Genomic DNA, 16,424 nt, shown 5'->3' with positions numbered 1-16,424 from the left:
AGCTGGTAGGAAGGGGAATGTTCTCAGCTGAAATCCTTCAGAGCAAGCAGTGACCACCCAGCAAGGAAATCAACTCTGAATCCCGGAAGGAAGAAGAGGAGAAAGTTCTGAATCAGAGAATATCCTGAGTTGGAAGGGACACACAAGGATCATGAGTCTGACTGCTGGCCCTGCACAGACACCCCAACAATCCCACCCTGGGCATCCCTGGCTCTCCTGGAGCTCTGGCAGCCTCAGGGCCATGCCCATTCCCTGGGGAACCTGGGCAGTGCCCAGCACCCACTGGGGGAAGAACCTTTCCCTGATATCCAACCTAAACCTCTGTTGGCACAGCTCCAGCCGTTCCCTCAGGTCCTGTCACTGTCACAGAGAGCAGAGATCTCTGCCTGTCCCTTGTGCAGCTGTAGCAGCTGGATTTGCACTCTCTGCTCTTCCATTGCCAGTATTCCAGCTCTCTCCCTCCAATGCCCTTCCCAGACTCCTGCCCCCAGTCTTTATCTGTTGGCAGGACCCTCATCCACCGTGAGGCAGCAAATCCCATTCCTGGGAGGCCGTGGTGTGCTCTGATCCCAGCTGGAAAACTCTAATGTGGACAAAAGCAATTAAACCTCTGCAGAATTTGCTGCTGCCGAGCGCTGCCACCAGTCCTGGAATGGTTAATATTAGGAAGATTTGGCCTCTAATTTTCACCTTGGAAGCTCAGGGTGGGGATGCTGCCTTTGGCTGGATCATGTGCTGCTCTCAGCAGTGGAGTGACCGGCCGGGATGTGCTGAGCCAGGGAAGCTCCGGGATGAAGCAGCAAAACGCTGCCTGGCCAGCTGATGGCCGGTCACACATCCCAAGTGTCCGGCCGCCTCCACAGCCCCGTGGCCACCCCTCCGGGCCCGCTCCACCTCCCAGGCAAAAGCACAGCTTCCCTCAGTCAGCATCCACCTCATGCCGCTGCCTTTGTCTGCTCCGGAGAGTTTGGGAATGCGGCGGGATTGCAGCGGAGTGCCACGCACGGCTGGCCAGGAGGGGAATGCTGAGCTCTCCCCGCAGCTCCGTGCGAATCCTGCTTTGATAGCGAGTGCTGCGGAGCGGCTGATTTCTCAGAGATGCTGTGGGACAAATAAACAAATGGCTTGCTCTGAGCAACAGGGCCTGGAAGTCGAAGCAGGCTCCTCATTGCCAGAGGTCAGAAGAAATGATGGGAGGGTGCAAAGCCCTGGGGTGATGCCAGCAGCCCTGCTGGGCTAATTCCCTTCTGCCGGCTGCAATCCGACCCTGGGGATACCTGAGCAGCACCAGAACTTCCCCGCAGCCACCGCTGGCTCAGCCGTGCTGCTGAGCCAAAAACTGTATTTTCTTGTGTTTTCCCCAACGTGTTTGGGATTCCGGGAAGCTGAGGGTTAATGTCAGTCCCCCAGCGATGGAGCTGGACGGGTGCCCTCGGTGGCTTTTTGGGCTGTTTCGCTGTCCCCAAGTAACTGAGAGAGCAACAGTTTCCATCCCCGTGGGTACCCACAGAGCCGTGGTCAGCCGCTGAGCTCCGGCAGGAGAAAGCAATCTGCCCTGGGAGCACTTTGGAAGGATCCACGTCAAAAGGAAGAAGAACTTGGGGCTCTAAGAAGTCAGAGCTGAAAAAATCCAGTTAATCTCCCTCCCTGCAGACTCCGCAGCTTGCTGGGATGTCACTGAATAAGCCCCTGGTATGTCTGTGCTGCAGGCAGGGCTGCCGGGCAGTTTTAAGACATTTAAGGGAAATTGAAGGACAAGCTCTGTTCCTGGTCATGAGGAGGTGTCTGGTCTCTTTCATGTCCTGGAGGAGGCTTTGGGGCGTGCTCTGCTTGCCTTGGGCCCCTGGGATCCGCACCTGTGCCAGCTCCAGGAACGGGGCTGGAGAGGGAATGGTGGGAACTGGCTGGAACTGGGGGGCTGGAGGGGCGATCCCTGTGCCCGCTGAGCCCGGGCAGTGGGATCCCTGCATCGGGCAGGTCTGCGGAGAGTGGCCCCGCACACGGGTGGGGAGATCCCTGGGGAGACCTGACCTGCGTGCGGGAGGGGATTCCCACGCTCGGGTCGGGTTTGCGTGGATGTGTTCCCTGCGTGTGGGAAACCTGCATGGGAGGATCTGTACCTCCGGGCGGTCTGTCCGTGGGTGGGGTATGGTGGGGAGATCCCTGGGGATCCCTGCCTGGTGGAAGTCTAGGTAGGCGATCCTGAGGAACAGGTGAGAGATTGGGGCATGGAGGATCCAGGGGGTGGTGGGATCCCCGCGTGGGTGGGTGGTCCCTGGGGATCTCCGCATGGGGGGAGCCTCGGTGGGTGATCCCTGGGATGCCTGCGTGGGGGGAGCCTCGGTGGGTGGTCTTTGGGGATCCCCGCGTGGTGGGAGTCTCGGTGGGTGATCCCTGGGATCCCCGGATGGTGGGAGTCTCGGTGGGTGATCCCGGGGATCCCCGGATGGGGGGAGCCTCGGTGGGTGATCCCTGGGATCCCCGGATGGGGGTAGCCTGGGTGGGCGAACCTCAGGACGAGGTGAGGGATCCCCACGTGGGGAGCTCGGGGGGCGATCCCCCAGCGCACGGCGGGCTGCGGGTGATGCACCCACACACGTGGCAAAGCCGGGCGGGCACTCCCCGCTCCCGGGGCTCCCCCGCGGCTGGGCTGCGGCCGCGGTCGGTGCCGGGCAGGGCCGGGCGGTGCCGGGGGCTCCCGGCCGGGGCGGTGCCGGTGCCTTTAACGCGCGGGGGGGCGGCCGCAGGCGCGGCGGACGTGCGGGGCCGCCTCCTCCCCTTCCTGCCGCCCGCGCCGCGCAGCACCGGCCGCTCCCGCTCCGTCCCCGCAGCCCCGGCTCGGCACGGCCCAGCCCTGCCCGCCGCCGTCTCGGTGAGTCCCGCCCGGGGAGCGCCGCGGGCCGCAGCGGGGCCGGGCCCTCCCGGCGAGGGGCGGCGGGCCCAGGCCGCGGCGGGCCCGGGGCTGCGGCCCGGCCGGGGGGGGTGGTCCGGGCGCGGCCCCACGGCGGGGAGAGGCCGCTGCCGTGGGGCCGGCGGGGTTCGGGGCGCTCCGGTGGTGCTCCGGTGCTTCCCGAGCGCATCTCCCCGGAGCCGGGTGAAGCGGGGCAAGCACGCCGTGTCCGCGGTGCTCCCGGAGCCCGCTGCGTTAAACCGCCCGCCGAGGGGCGGCTGGGCGACAATTGCCGCCCGCAATGGGGTTTGGAGCGTTCCCCGGGGCTGTCGGAGCCCCGGGTGAGGTTTGGCGAGAGGCGGCTGCTGCTGCAGCGCCCGGGTGGCCGTAGGAGCTTTAAGGAGCATTGCGCTTCATTACCGCGATCCGGGCCGCCTCGGGTGCCCGTGCGGGTGTCGATGCTCGCAAATGCTGCTCCCCACCCTCGCAGGTGATGTTGTCAGTGGTGTTTCATTCCTGAGGTTGCCCGTGCCCTTCGGTCCAGCCCCGGGACGGGTTGCGTGCAGCTCTGTTAACCCTGGAGGTGTTGATGCCCCCATCACCTCTCCTCTGCTCACGGCTGACTCCCTTCTTCCAGCTTGCGAGTTACGGAGAAGGAAAGAGGAGTTTAGGTGCCAAAGCTGCACCTTTTGTACCCGGCTGCCTTCAGCTGATGAAGAATTTTAATTGAGTAGGTGGTTATTAAGAATAACATGGCTTAGTGTCTTTTCTGCATTAGACAGTGACAAGTTCTGCTCTCCAGTGATGTGCATCCACCCGTGTGCTTTAGGTTTGTCATTTTATGACCTTTTTTTCCCCCACACCCCCGCTAAGGCAGTGCTCTGTATTTCGAGGTCGCTGTTAGAAAACCTCAAAGATAATTTCTCGCTTTGTGGAAGAGGAGCTGAGCTGATACCCCACTGTAGCTCTTTTCTGTTTAAAATTCTCCCTTTTTTCCCCCATGTTCCTTTAGTATTTCTATTGCTGCCTCTGTCCACCAACACAAATGGCATTTAGTTGACATAACCATTTTTTTTAAATATCTCTTTACCTATGACAAGGCAAAAATCTCTCAGTGGGCAGTCTGAACTGGTTGCTGCAAAAGTTGAGAAGGAATTCAGTTCCTGTGTTCCACCTCCTTTCAGATGTTTTTCCTTGCCTTTTCTCTCTGTGGATCACTATCGTCCTCCTGTTTGGTTTGGGCTGGAAGCATTTCTCTGCCTCGTGGACCTCTTGCCTGTAACTGCGCTGTAATTTCTGCCCTCCAACAGGCCATGCAACTCGCTTTACCACATATTTTTTCTCTTGCCTCATATGCTGATGCTGCTTTCTGCATACTGTGATTAAAATAACTTTTGTGTGTAACTGCAGCAGTGAAAGGTTGGGGATTGGAAAGAAACACTAATTCTCTGGTAGAGTTATTACCAAATATCTTTTTTGGTAGTTTTTTTCCTACCACCTCCCTTTTCTAGCTGCTCTCAGAAATAGCAGCAATAGGATCTGAAGGACACAGATTTTGATTTTATCCTTTACCCCCTGTCACAGACCTGATGACTACTTTGTTTCTGAAACCCCTTGAAGAAAAGGGAAGGACTTACTCAAGCCTGTGTAAAGCTGTGGTGTTGCTTGGGTAGCTCGGTTACAGCTTTCATTTGCGTCATCTGCTCTTGCTGTTGGAGATTTGGTGGTTATGGCTCGAAAATATCTAATCATTCTTGACCCTGGGTGCTGTAAACCTAGGGCTAAAAAAATCCCTTAGGAACTGGAATTCCCTGTGAATTTCAGAGGTGATGGCCGGGTCTGTGTTTAAGCTACACTCAAGACCCTAAAGTGTGAGGACACAGGGGACAGGACATGTGTTTTATTTTAAGCATCAAACTTGGTTGCTCCTAATCCCTTCCCGTGCTGCTGCCAAGGCACCCACCTCTCACCATTGACTTTATGAGGCTTCAGCTCCCAAGTTTAGTTCCCTGGTCATAGCCCAGTGATGTGCCTGAGTAAATAGTGTGAATGCCCCCTGTGCTGTCCTGCAGGGATGGGGAGGAAGCAGAAGGCAGAGTGGCTGCAGGAGGAGGTAATTCTTCATCCCACTCTTCACTCCAAAAGCTGTGGCAGCAACCCAAATCAAGTTTAGTTTCCCTGTTTTTAGCACTCATCCGTGCTGTGGATGCCTTTCATAACACAACTGCTTCCAAGGTGAAACTTGATCAGTTTATTCTTTCTCCATCTTTGCAGGAGAGCTGTTGGAGAACCTCCTTGAAGTCTCGAGCAGTTGCTGAATTTCCATCCTCTCGGTGCTCGTGGCCTGTTTGTGTGATTTGTTTTTGGTTCTAGTGTTTCCATTTGGTTTAAATGATTGTTTTCCCTCCCTGATGTAATTAGAGCAATTGGATCCCCTCTTGACCCCTTGTTTTCATAGGTTAAACAAGTCGAAGTCTTTAAGTCTCCTTGAGTTGTTGTCTTATCGATATTCTCAGGATTTCCTTGTCAGTGACAACCTTTTGCCTTTAGCCATCAGAACCTTTTTAATATAAAGGGATTTTTATGCATCTGTGTTCAGCACTTCCTGCTCTGCATTGGCAAAGCAACAGGATTGGGCTATTTTTAAAAGAAGGGATATTTTGGAGGGGGCAGATTGCTGCACTAAGCTCACAAACTTTTTGACATTCCTCGGGTGATTGTTTCAGGCTAATGAGACAGGGAGTTGCTGGGCTAAATCTGTCCCAGACAAATCACTTCTTGTTAATGACTGTGCATAAACTATGGAGATGATAAATTGGAGAATTACCAGCCCATGACTCCTAGGAATCTGCTTCTCCTCTCATGTTATACAAGATGTCCAAGCAAATAAAACACATGGAGACTTTTTTTAAAAAAAAGAAGTATTTATTTGTGTTTTTAGAAATGTAAAAGCTTCTTCCTGTTCGCATGCCTGAGCTACAGCTGGTGGCAGGAGAGAGGGTACTTGGGAGCTTTGAAAACATCCTATTTCTTGCCAGAATGGAGCCTTTAAAGTATTTTCTTACAATGTGGACTCTTTGGCACTTTTTCCAGGCTGATGCCTGTGGTCTGCAGTTTGGGAACACATCTGTGCCTGCTGGCGTGGGCACTGCCTTAGAGACTGATTCCTGCTTTTTTTTTTTTTGCCCCCATTTTAGATTTCAGAGCAGGAGCAGCAGCCCTTTCATGGATAAGCACCATGGATTGATCTGGACCCTGCTGCTTGCAGCTGAGGAATTGTTTTTTACCTGGTGGAGGGAAGAAGCAGAGTGGATCCAGGTGCTGCTCTGAGATAGTGCACAGCCATCTGTAATTCCTGCCATTCCTCTGCAAGAGGTTTTTTTTCCCCTCTCTGTGAGAACTAAGTAGCACCTAGGCTGGGTTCCCTGTGTTTGAACTCGTCCTCTCCTGGTCACTGCCATGCCTGTGTACAGGACTGCTGCATCTAATTAGATTATATTAGAATGAATAAGTGAATCTCAATAAATGAGCTTACAGGGGCACTGTTGGGTCAGCTCAGTCCCTAAATATAGGTCCTGGGCACAGGGCAGGCTTGGTGCAGGATCTCTCCATAAAGCAAAATTAAACAAGATCTCCTGGGAGTGCATAAATTCTTCTGCCTTGGCCATCTTGTTAGCCTGGGTGCTCCAGTGTCCTGGTACAAGAAATACCAAAGTCCACCCAAACACGAAGATTCTTTAATTGGAGCTTGGGTGTGGAGTTGGAAGGGGAAGTCATGGCAGTGGAAACTCTAATAATCTGAAGTGCTAAAGAATGCAAATCTCATGATCCTTTTTAATGCTTCCAATTTAACTAGAGGTGAGGAGGTTTTTTTTTTAAAGTCTCTTAGATACTGTAGAAAACGGAAAAAAGGAATGGTGTCCATTACATGAAAACTCTGGAAACAATCTCTAACTGCACTAACACAGATAAAGAACATTATCTCCTTGCCACTATGTGGTGCAGAGAAGTAGTTTCAAGCTTTGTGGCTTCAAGTAGTTTCAAGCTTTTTGGGTGCTTCAAGCCTTGAGTTTTGCTGTGGAATGAGTGTGGGGTGGGAGGGAAAGGAGCTGTAAGGTTTGTGGGGTAATCAGAGTTAATTCTTTTCAGCTCTTCTCCTTCTTTTCTGCAATGCTCTGGTTTTGTTTGTGCTTTGTGACCACTCTGCTTACCACAATCCACAGCTCTAAACTGCTGTTACTGAAGAGAAGTAAAAGTAGTTTCTTCCCCTTTTCTTCCCATGAAAATTTAGGGGAATAACATTTTTTCTGTTTCAGATGAAAGCTCATCTTTGCTTGTGCATCACTGGGGCTGCATTGTATCTTGGAGAAAGTGTCTGTAAATCAGTCATGTGGACAAGCTACTCCTTTTGTTGCACTGATAATCCCTATTATAAATAGTGTTGTCCTCTGCTTGCATTTACAGCTCTTTGCTTTCAGGTGGGCAGGATTTTCAGTGGTAGTGAAAACACAGGGAACAGCTCTTCTTGCAGGGCTTTTTTCTCTTTTTCCATTGGATACTCTTCCTTCTGGCTGATCCCTCTGCCTGGCTTCCTTGTCTGGATCTGCTCACAGCCAGGCAATCCTGCAAATCACTGCTCTGCTGGAGCTGCTGCATCACAGCTCCCCTGTTGCAGGAAGCATCTTTAAGCCCTTTTATGCTGTGAAGTTGAGGAAATAGAGCAAAACTCCTGTTTTCCTTCAAGTTGCAGTTGAATGACTAATGGAGGAGCATCAGGGAAGGCTCTTTTTCTCTCAGAAGAGGTGTGTTGATGTTATCCAGCAGAAAACAAATTCTGATTTTGGGTTTACACCTATTAATTGAATAGGTGACCTTCTCAGCCTGCCAGTCTGGTGTCCAGCTCGCCCAGCATGTGTTGAATGACCCAGGGAAAATCAAGCTGGAGTTCAGAATTACGTGGGTGTCAGAGGCTCTTAAAGCCTGGTATATTTATGCCCGTGATTCATGGTGCTTCCAAAAACAATCCAGCTCTCATCCTGCAGAGGGGAAGTACCTCAGTCCAGTGTTATCAACTTTTGCTTAGCTGCCAGAGCAATATAAACTCAACCAGAGTTATTTTGGGCTCCTTATTCTTTTGCTTCCAAATCCCACCCTTCAAGTTCCTTGTAGAAGAAATGCTGGCTTAATTCTGTTTTACACTCTCCTGTATGGCCTGAAAATGGTAAGCAGGGTATTTTATTTCAGGGTTGTGACAGATTTTAGTACATCTCATTCCTTCCTTTGGTGTGAAAAGGTGTCTTTTGTCCGCCTGCTACCACACAGGAAGGAAGTTGTTGAGTCTGGGAGATAAAAGTTTTATCTCCTCCCCTGCAAGGGACAAGCTGCCCACTCCTAGGCTGGCAGTGCTCTGCTCTGTCCTGCCTGTAGTAGGGCAGAGAGGAAAATTTTCATGGGAAAATGTGAGTGGACTCAAAATGTATTTGTAAGTGCGTAGCTGTCAAGGAAGATGATGACTAAGCTATTGCACAAGGTGCAGCTCTTCAGGGAGCTCACCAGGACTGGACTGGATCATGACTGACTCATAAGAGAGCCTATAATATCAGTCTGCTCCTAATTTCATTATTACTGGTTTGATCTGACCACTGGCCATGACTACTTTTCTTTCCCAGCCAATTTGCTGTGGGGTTTTAAGTTGGAAAGTCTACACTTGATGACAACAAATTAAAAAGTCCAATTTATTGGAGGAAGTGAATGGTTCCCAGGCCTTGGGTGGGAAGTGCTGCATGGCAGGAGTGTTTAAGCTGCTGTCTGGCATTTGGCTCACATGGGTGTTTCTCCATCTGGCACCTGCCCTGTGCTGCTGCCAGGCTCTGGCATGGCATTTACCTGCCCATTGTACAGAAGGGAAAGCACAGGTGAAGCCCCTGCAGGTGAAGATGCCAGGAGGTCACCAGCAGAACAGCTGGTGATGCCTTTGTCTTGGTCCCATCTGTGACCTGAACCCCTGGCAGTCAGCTGGTGGGTGAGCTGCATTGTCAGATGGTGACAGAACAAGGGGGGATGGATTTAAACAAAGAGAGGAGAGATTTAGATTAGATGTTAGAAAGAATTGTTCCCTGTGCAGGTGGGGAGGCCCTGGCACAGGTTGCCCAGAGCAGCTGTGACTGCCTCTGGATCCCTGGAAGTGTCCAAGGCCAGACTGGGCAGGGCTTGAGCAACCTGGGATAGTTTCTCCATGGCAGGGGGTTGGAATGGGATGATCTTTAAGGTCCCTTCCAACCCAAACCATTCTGTGATGGGACATGGAACTGCAGCAACCAGGACTGTTCCCATGTGCCCCTTCCTTTCAGGGTTTCCTCTCTGGTGTGGGTGGGAGGCCAGGGATAGTGTTGGTGATGTTGCTTCTTGCCTCCCAAACTGGTTTGAAAGGCTCCCTTGGTGTTTAGTGCTGCTTTGCCCTCTAAGCCATCACTTAATGTTGCAAGTGGACATCCCAGCTTGGCTTTCACCTAGGCATTGCCTTCAATTCTGTCTGAGGACCTGAAAACAGGTACATGAAACCAGCTGCAGCATCTCTGCTGTTCCTCTCTGCCTCAGCTCCAGGTGTACCTGAGAGCATCACCATGGCTACAGCAGCTCATAGCCACTGGAGCTTTTACAGGGCATTTTCACATCTGGGAAGTGATTGGGGTTTAGGGTTCTGTGCCAGGAAGGGCCCTTTCCCCCAGGACTAGGTGGGAACTCCTCCTTTAGCTTGCTGTTCTCCAGGGAGACTCTGTGTCCTGTCCTTGGAGCAGGCAGTGTCTGCACTTCTCAGGGTCTGTGGTGTTGGGAACTGGCAGAAAATGGAGTTTACAGTCAGTGCTGTGTCTCCTGTCACACCTGCTGACCTTTGCTCGGTTCAACACCTGTTGGCAGCACGTGTGGCTCCAGCTGTGATGGAAAGACAAAGGACTGAGCTGCTTTTTCTCTTCCTGCTGCCTGGTTTTGTGTTTACAGCAGTGGTGGTGGAGCTCCATCAAGCTTTACTTCTCCAAGCTCATGGAGAATTGTGCTGAGAAGGTTCCTCCCAAGCCTGTCCCCAGTGTGGACAATGAGCAGCATTGTCCAAAAGAGAGGTGGAGGTGGCATCTCAAAGCCTTGGAAACCACCAAGCTGCCTGGAGGATTTATGGAGGTTTTATTAGGATTTTATTGGGTTCTCTGGGCTTTCCCACAGCAGCTCAGTGGGAGTACTTAGTTTTTTCCTTGTTGCCTTCACCTAAGGTCACTTCCATATCTTCAGCCTGTGCTAAACTACCGCTAGGATTGGATTGCATGCTAAATTTAGTGAACCTTTTTACAGCTTGGTTTGTGTGTGTAAAGCCAGAGGGTTTTTTAGCAGCTTTAAAGGGGTTAGAGCCTGGTTCAAGATGCCCAGCAAGGCCAGGCTTTTTTTGCACAGGTGGCAGCACCCCAGGCCAGGTGTGGGAGGGTTCTTCTCTGCCTCAGTGTACTTCCACACAGGGATTTGCTGGGGTGCAGAGCCCGTGGGAGGGAGGGAGGGCTGTGGAGGCACAATTAGAACTTGCATAACATGGTCTGCAGTCTGAGGCATGTGAGAAGTGCTGGTGAAGGGGTTGGGTTTCAGAAGTTTTAAAGGCTGGTGAAAATTCTTGATCAGATGTTTCCATTACAATCCTGCCTTTTTCAGCCCCCCCACCCTCCACCTCCAAGTTTCTACCTCTTCTCCTATGCTGTTGGTGTGCCTAAAGAATTTTTTGGTTTCAGGTCTGGTGTACCTATTTCTAAGTAGATTTTTTAATCCCTGCTTGGCATCACAGGCTACTGGAGTAATAGTTTGAGATATAACTTAAGTTGGAGGCATGTAGGTTTAGATCTGTGTGGTTGCAGTGAAGTGTTTGTTCAATTCTTGCACACCAAAGGAGGATCAGATTGTGGGACAGCAACGCAAAGGGAGTGAGAACCCAGAGAAGCGTGAGAGAAATGACCTCAATTACTCTGCATTTCTGTTGCTGAGCATTTTTAGTCCTTTTTAACAAGCTGGCATGTTCTTGAGTTCAGATCAGTGCTGAGCACGTTGGGGTGGGTGTGTGTGCTTGTGTTAGGAGGCTGTTTTGGGGGCAGAACTCTGGGCTGTTGGCTTCTTGACTTGAACTCAAAAACTCTTCAAATATGCATTTCACTGTTTCCAGTTTCTTTAGGAGACTCCTGCAGTCAAGTTTCCTCAGTTTCCTCCTTGTGGTGACAAGTGGAAAGCACCAGGAAAACTTCAGAGATGTGCTTTGAACACACCTTTTGCAGGGTTCTCATGTGGTGTTGCCCAGCTCTCAAAATTGCACTGTATGTGGGGTTTGCAGTGAACTGGACTGTGGAACTGGGACCAGTAAGGAGAGTTGCAGCATCCCCTGGGCTGCTGCTGCTCAGAGGAACAGTAACATCACTCACCTGGGGCATCAACAGCTGCATGAGGAAGGTGGTAAAAGAAAGCTCCTTCACTGTGTGGCTCAGGTGTGATTCAAGTGTTAAGCAGGTCTGGGGAGGAGCTGGAGCCTTTTCCCTGCTGCTGGAGGGGAGTCTGGTCCCCTCCTCTGGGTGTTTTAAGAGGCAAGTATTGCCTTGGGGTCTGCTGAAACACTGCACTGATTCCTGAGAGCATGTGACCTTCATAAACTGCCTGCCAGAGCCTAAAGGGTGTGGGTGATGGCACTGGGAGGTGACACCAGCTGTGTCTCATTTCTTGCTGTGAGTGCCTGCAGCAGACCGGGCAATGAAGCCCAGAGAGGTTAACAAGGTGAAAAGAAGCTTTGTGCTGTTGAGGAGCACATCTCCTTGTGAAGCTGAAGGATGGCATCTCAGTGGAGCTGTGGCCAGTGAAACTCCTGTTGAAGAGCAGGAGGTGTTTTGGATGATGATGAGCTGAGCTCTTAGTGCTGCCCTTGATAAATGAGATACGTGCAGTGTCTCAAAGGAGAGCAGAGAAAGGCCTTAACACTTCACCTGCCTCAGCAGGGAAATGACCACAGGTCAGCAGCAATTTCTAAAACTTCATGTTGTGCCTTCAAATAGAAGTTCCAGCTCATGATGCAATTTATTCTTTGAAATGCACTGCTGTACCTTGTATGGTGCCAGTGCTGCAGGGATTGCTTCTAAAGCCTCTTTTGTTCCTAAACCATTTTGAAACTTTGTTTCTAACAGTATTAACAGCACCATATTCTACAGCATGAGGGATCTGGCTTGGATATAGAAGTGCTGTCTTTATGCCTGCATGATAATGTGCTTTAGGATAAATGTTGAAGGACAGCTTTGCTATGGAGCAGTCAGAGTAATTCATATCTACTGTGGAAGTTTGTTCAGCCTTCAGCTGGTGCAAATTTCTGCTGGAGCAGAAAGTCAAAATATCAGTGCTGTAGGAGGCCCCATCACCAGCAGGATCTTCTGTGGTCCAGTCATACCTATAAACATTCCCTGTGTTCAGAGGGTTTGTAAATAGAGTGCTTTAATCTGGCCAATGATTTTAAATTTAATGCTCAGTTGAAATAAAATCCACCCCTCTTTAGAGGTATCATTCCTAATGTGACTATGGATTAAAACTCATTGATTGCTGCCAGCAAAAGGATGAAATAAAACACAGTGCCCCTGCTCCATGCAGAGGCTGCAGATTGACCATTACAGCACCAAGCACCTTGTTGGATTGAGGATTGAGAGTGTTTTCCCCACTTGCAGCCAAAATGCAGCCATGGCCAATTGCTGCCCATTTGTTCCCACGCCAGCATTGTCCTCTGGCTTCAGCTCCTCCCTGCAAGGTGGGAGCAGAGGAAGCTGGGCAGGGTCCTGTTCCTGGGGTGCAGCTCAGGGCAGCAGAGCTGTTCCTCCAGAGGAAGGGAGGGTAGCAAGTAATGCCTGCTCAAGCCTGGCTGTTGGGATTTTCCAGGGTTTTTGTGTCTTTCTGACCCACCACTGTGGTGTAGAGTATTTCAAAGTAAAAATAGACCTGCTGATGCAGTGCTTGGCAGGCTGCGTGGGCTGAAGAGGAGGCAATTCCAGCCTTGTAGTACTCCCTAAATTCTACTTTGGTAGTTGTGCATGTTGGTGATAATTTCCTTTATGATGCCTCTGTCTGCTTACAGGAACTTTGACTTCTCTGTGTTTAGTCTCTGTTCCTTCAGTCACCCAACCTAAACTGGAGCTGCCCTTTTAAAATCTTGGTGTTGAGAAATTAACTGCATGCCCCTGACTTCTAAACTCTTGGCACATTTGAGAATTTATTATCACTCTGTGAACTTTGGTTGTTTAACTGGTGGATACTTTTCCCCCCATTCTTTTATTGTACTGTGTGTGGTGACAAAGAAGAAAGAACTTCCCTGTTGATTCCTCTCAGTCTGCAGCTGAAGAATTTTCCAGACTCGGTCTGATGATGGGGTACAGCAATCTTGTTTCACTTGCTGCCTTCTGATGCTCTCATTTAGCTACATCTGTGCCACATTGACAGTAGTTTTCTCTTTAGAGACAACTGAAATCACTCAGCTGCTTAGACATAATGTGTGCAATAAATAATGTCTTGAGACTCCAGGTAGTTAGAAGAAACCACATGAAAGCACCTAGATCTGATATAATTCACAATCACTGAAGTTTTGATTTCCCTCTGAGCTAACAACTCTCCTCTGCCTTGCAGCCTGTTCCCAGCACAGCTCAATTTCATTTTCCTCTAGGAATCTGGATAGATGAGAGCATCTGTCTGCTGCTGGCTTCTCCTTTTGTCCACTGCTGTTCAACAATAGGATTGTCGAGTCACTGAGAGGTTAACGAAGCTTTTTTTTTTTTTTGTCAGTGGTCCAACCTCTTTGTATAGCTGTGTGGAACAGCACACTGAACAGAAATAATGGGAAAATCTTGTTGCTGGAATGACTGGGGCTGTCATTTTGTGATACCAGGGTAAAGACCTGCTTAAGCTTCAGGCTTGTGGCTGTGTTATGGGGTGGCTGAGCACAAATCTCTCTGCAAGAACATTAAATATTAGTTTCTCTGTGTCTCCTTGCATCCAGCAGTGTTGTAGCAAGGAGAGGGAATCTGAATGATTACAGTCTCTTACCATTTAGAATGGTTTTATTAGGAGCCTTTTGGGGTTTGGCATTGGAAAAAGGGTGAATTGTAGCCCTTAATTATCAAGTGTGGGAACAATTGGAGCTGGACAGACAGGCAGCAGTCCAGCTCCTCTTCCTGAGCGAGCAAAGCTTTTGTGCTGTGCCATCCCACTGCACAAATGGCTGTGCCAGGCTGTTGCTGGATTGATTGGTTTTGATCCCTTTTAGGAAGGGGTTTGGAAGCTCTAATTTTGGGTTTATCACAGTAGTCAGGCTCCTGCCCTGTTGCTCTGAGCAAGCTTGTTATGGTGGCTGCCCCAAAGAACTTCCCATGGAGGGGGGAGTGTGGGATTAAAACCCAGCTGTTAAATCCAGTTGAACTGGGACATCAGTGGCTTGGCTTGTGTGGGTTCAGTGACAAAGTAACTGCAAGGAAAGATGTGAAGATGCTGTTCTTTGCTCCTGCAGGGAATGGGGAGCTTTGAGGGGGAATTGAGCTTGGCATGGTGTGGGATGGGTGGCACATGGGTGAGCTGTGGCTTGCTGGATGCCACCTGGAACACTTTTCTTGCCCTGTCTCTTGTCAGCTTGTGGATGAGGGCAGCCAGCAGAGCAGGCTGGCAGTGGGATTTACAGGAGTGTTTGCTGGTGGCAGTGCTCCAAGAAACTCTCACCTTTTCCCTCCAGAGCACCTCTCCAGGCTGGGCTTTCCCTGCAGTTCAGGCAAAGTGCACTTCTTATCACTCAGGCCTTGCTGCTGACCCCAGCCATGCCTTCTTTGCAGGCTCTCATTCCAGCAGAGCTCATACTGAAAAATGGAAAATAGAGAACTCCTCTTTGAGACACAACTTCACTTTTTTTCTTTTTTTTTTTATTTTATTTTCCCCTCCTGGGAGCTGCTGAGCCACCATGGCTGGTGTATGCATGGCCCTGCATTCTCCTGTTGGGAATGTTAAAAATACCAGCTCCAATTTTCCCTTTCCACATACCAAAATATATTAATGTGCTGCTGCTTTGATTAGTCATTTCCTCTTCTTTTGTTCCTTTCGCAACAGGGTAAAGGACAGCATGTGCACACTTGAGTAAAATCTTGTCTGGTTAAAAAGTCTGAAGCTAAATAGATTCTCTTAGGTTAATACCTGTCTTTGTTGGCAGAAGAATTCTGTTCTTATCCCTTTAATATACATCCAAAAATAAGTCTGGATAAAGTCACTTTTATGGTGTTCAGACTAAGAATATCTTTTGTGTGATTTATTTTTGTAGTGGAAAGAAACTCTAATATGAACAAGATCAATATTCTTAGATGAATTTAATATATTCTTGCAGGAAGACCTTTGGTGATACATTGCTATAGGAAATTTCCCAAATTCATTTATTTTGAGGTTTCTTGTCTTCCTCTTGTGCCATCACCTCGGTGCACATATTCCTCCTTCCCAGAGCTCCTGTGAGACCTCATTCAGTGTGGGTGGAAACTTGGTGAAAGCAGCAGTGACACTGTTGGGTTGTGCCTGGCTCAATTTGGGGTAGTTCTGGCAGCCTCTGCACCCTCAGGGTTTGGGGGTACAAAGGTTAATAAATCCAACTTACAGGGACCTGCTAAAGCTGCTCTGAGTCACCTGCTTGCCCTTGAAGGCTTATATTGAGGATATTTTTTGCTTCTCTGTTGCTGTGGCTGCCTTAGTGAGAAATTGGGGAGAAAAACTTTAGCACCAGGTGGTCTGAAGAGCTGCAGAACAAGTGGTAGGTTGAAAACTTCCTTGTGTGTGCGTAGAGGAATTCCAGTGAATAAGATAAAAAGCTGCCTGGTGAGTATAGCTAAGGGCAAAGTTGAGTAGAAATCCAGAGAATCGAGCAATAAATTAAGACTGATCTCTTCATAGTTATGTCCAAACTTTAGAAACACAGCCCATAAACAAGATGCCATCCTCTTTAGCAATCTGTCGTGGTTTTCCTGTCGCAGTGGCGCCGAGGGCGGCTGCTCTGCCCTGAATTCAGATGGAGAACAGCTTGTGCCTGCCCAGGGAGGGAAATCTCTGCTGCTGGGGATGTGCAGAAAAGGGGTTTTACCTCTCCTGGGATGCACAGGCAGGTAATACACTCGAGTTTTCTCCTTGACTCTTTGCAGCTCTTGTGTAGAAAAACCTGGGTTGTTTTTTTGAATGAGCATTAGATTCCCAGTGCTCGGATGCCATTCATACTTTCACAGAATCTGCTAAGGCAAAAAAAAAAAAAAAAAAAAAAAAAAGCTGGACCAAAGGCCTTTGCTTCTTTTGTTTCTGTCTCCTCTTATTTTACATTTAATTTTTAAAATATTAACAAGAATTCATAATTCAGGAATGTATATTTATATAGTTATATTTGCTGTATACGCTGGGAAGGGGAGAATGTTTCATTCCAGCTGTTTTCTCTTTGCAGATTTCTATGAAGGTATGAGAGGAATTTGAGTACTGA

General features: G+C 49.6%; 2 protein-coding genes across 2 annotated transcripts in view; one reads left to right on the top strand and one right to left on the bottom strand.

Annotated features, from left to right (window-relative positions):
• Nucleotides 1-2,511: 2,511 nt before the first annotated feature.
• LOC127059652 (translation initiation factor IF-2-like) lies at nucleotides 2,512-3,297 on the bottom strand. The gene has a single exon (XM_050974934.1). The coding sequence runs from the start codon at nucleotides 3,295-3,297 to the stop codon at nucleotides 2,512-2,514; it is 786 nt and encodes a 261-aa protein (XP_050830891.1).
• Nucleotides 2,785-16,424, top strand: part of KTN1 (kinectin 1) — a 78,131-nt gene continuing 64,491 nt past the window's right edge. The window contains exon 1 of the mRNA XM_030240056.2: nucleotides 2,785-2,872. The gene's annotated coding sequence lies outside the window, so the exon portion shown is untranslated. The remainder of the gene's footprint in view (nucleotides 2,873-16,424) is intronic.

Source organism: Serinus canaria, chromosome 5 (genome assembly GCF_022539315.1).
Source record: "Serinus canaria isolate serCan28SL12 chromosome 5, serCan2020, whole genome shotgun sequence".
Lineage (NCBI taxonomy): Eukaryota > Metazoa > Chordata > Aves > Passeriformes > Fringillidae > Serinus > Serinus canaria.
This window is presented reverse-complemented; position numbering and strand designations above follow the sequence as displayed.

Excerpts from the sequence above, each read along its gene's own strand:
- LOC127059652 (XM_050974934.1), bottom strand. The coding sequence starts at position 3,297 with ATGCTCCTTAAAGCTCCTACGGCCACCCGGGCGCTGCAGCAGCAGCCG.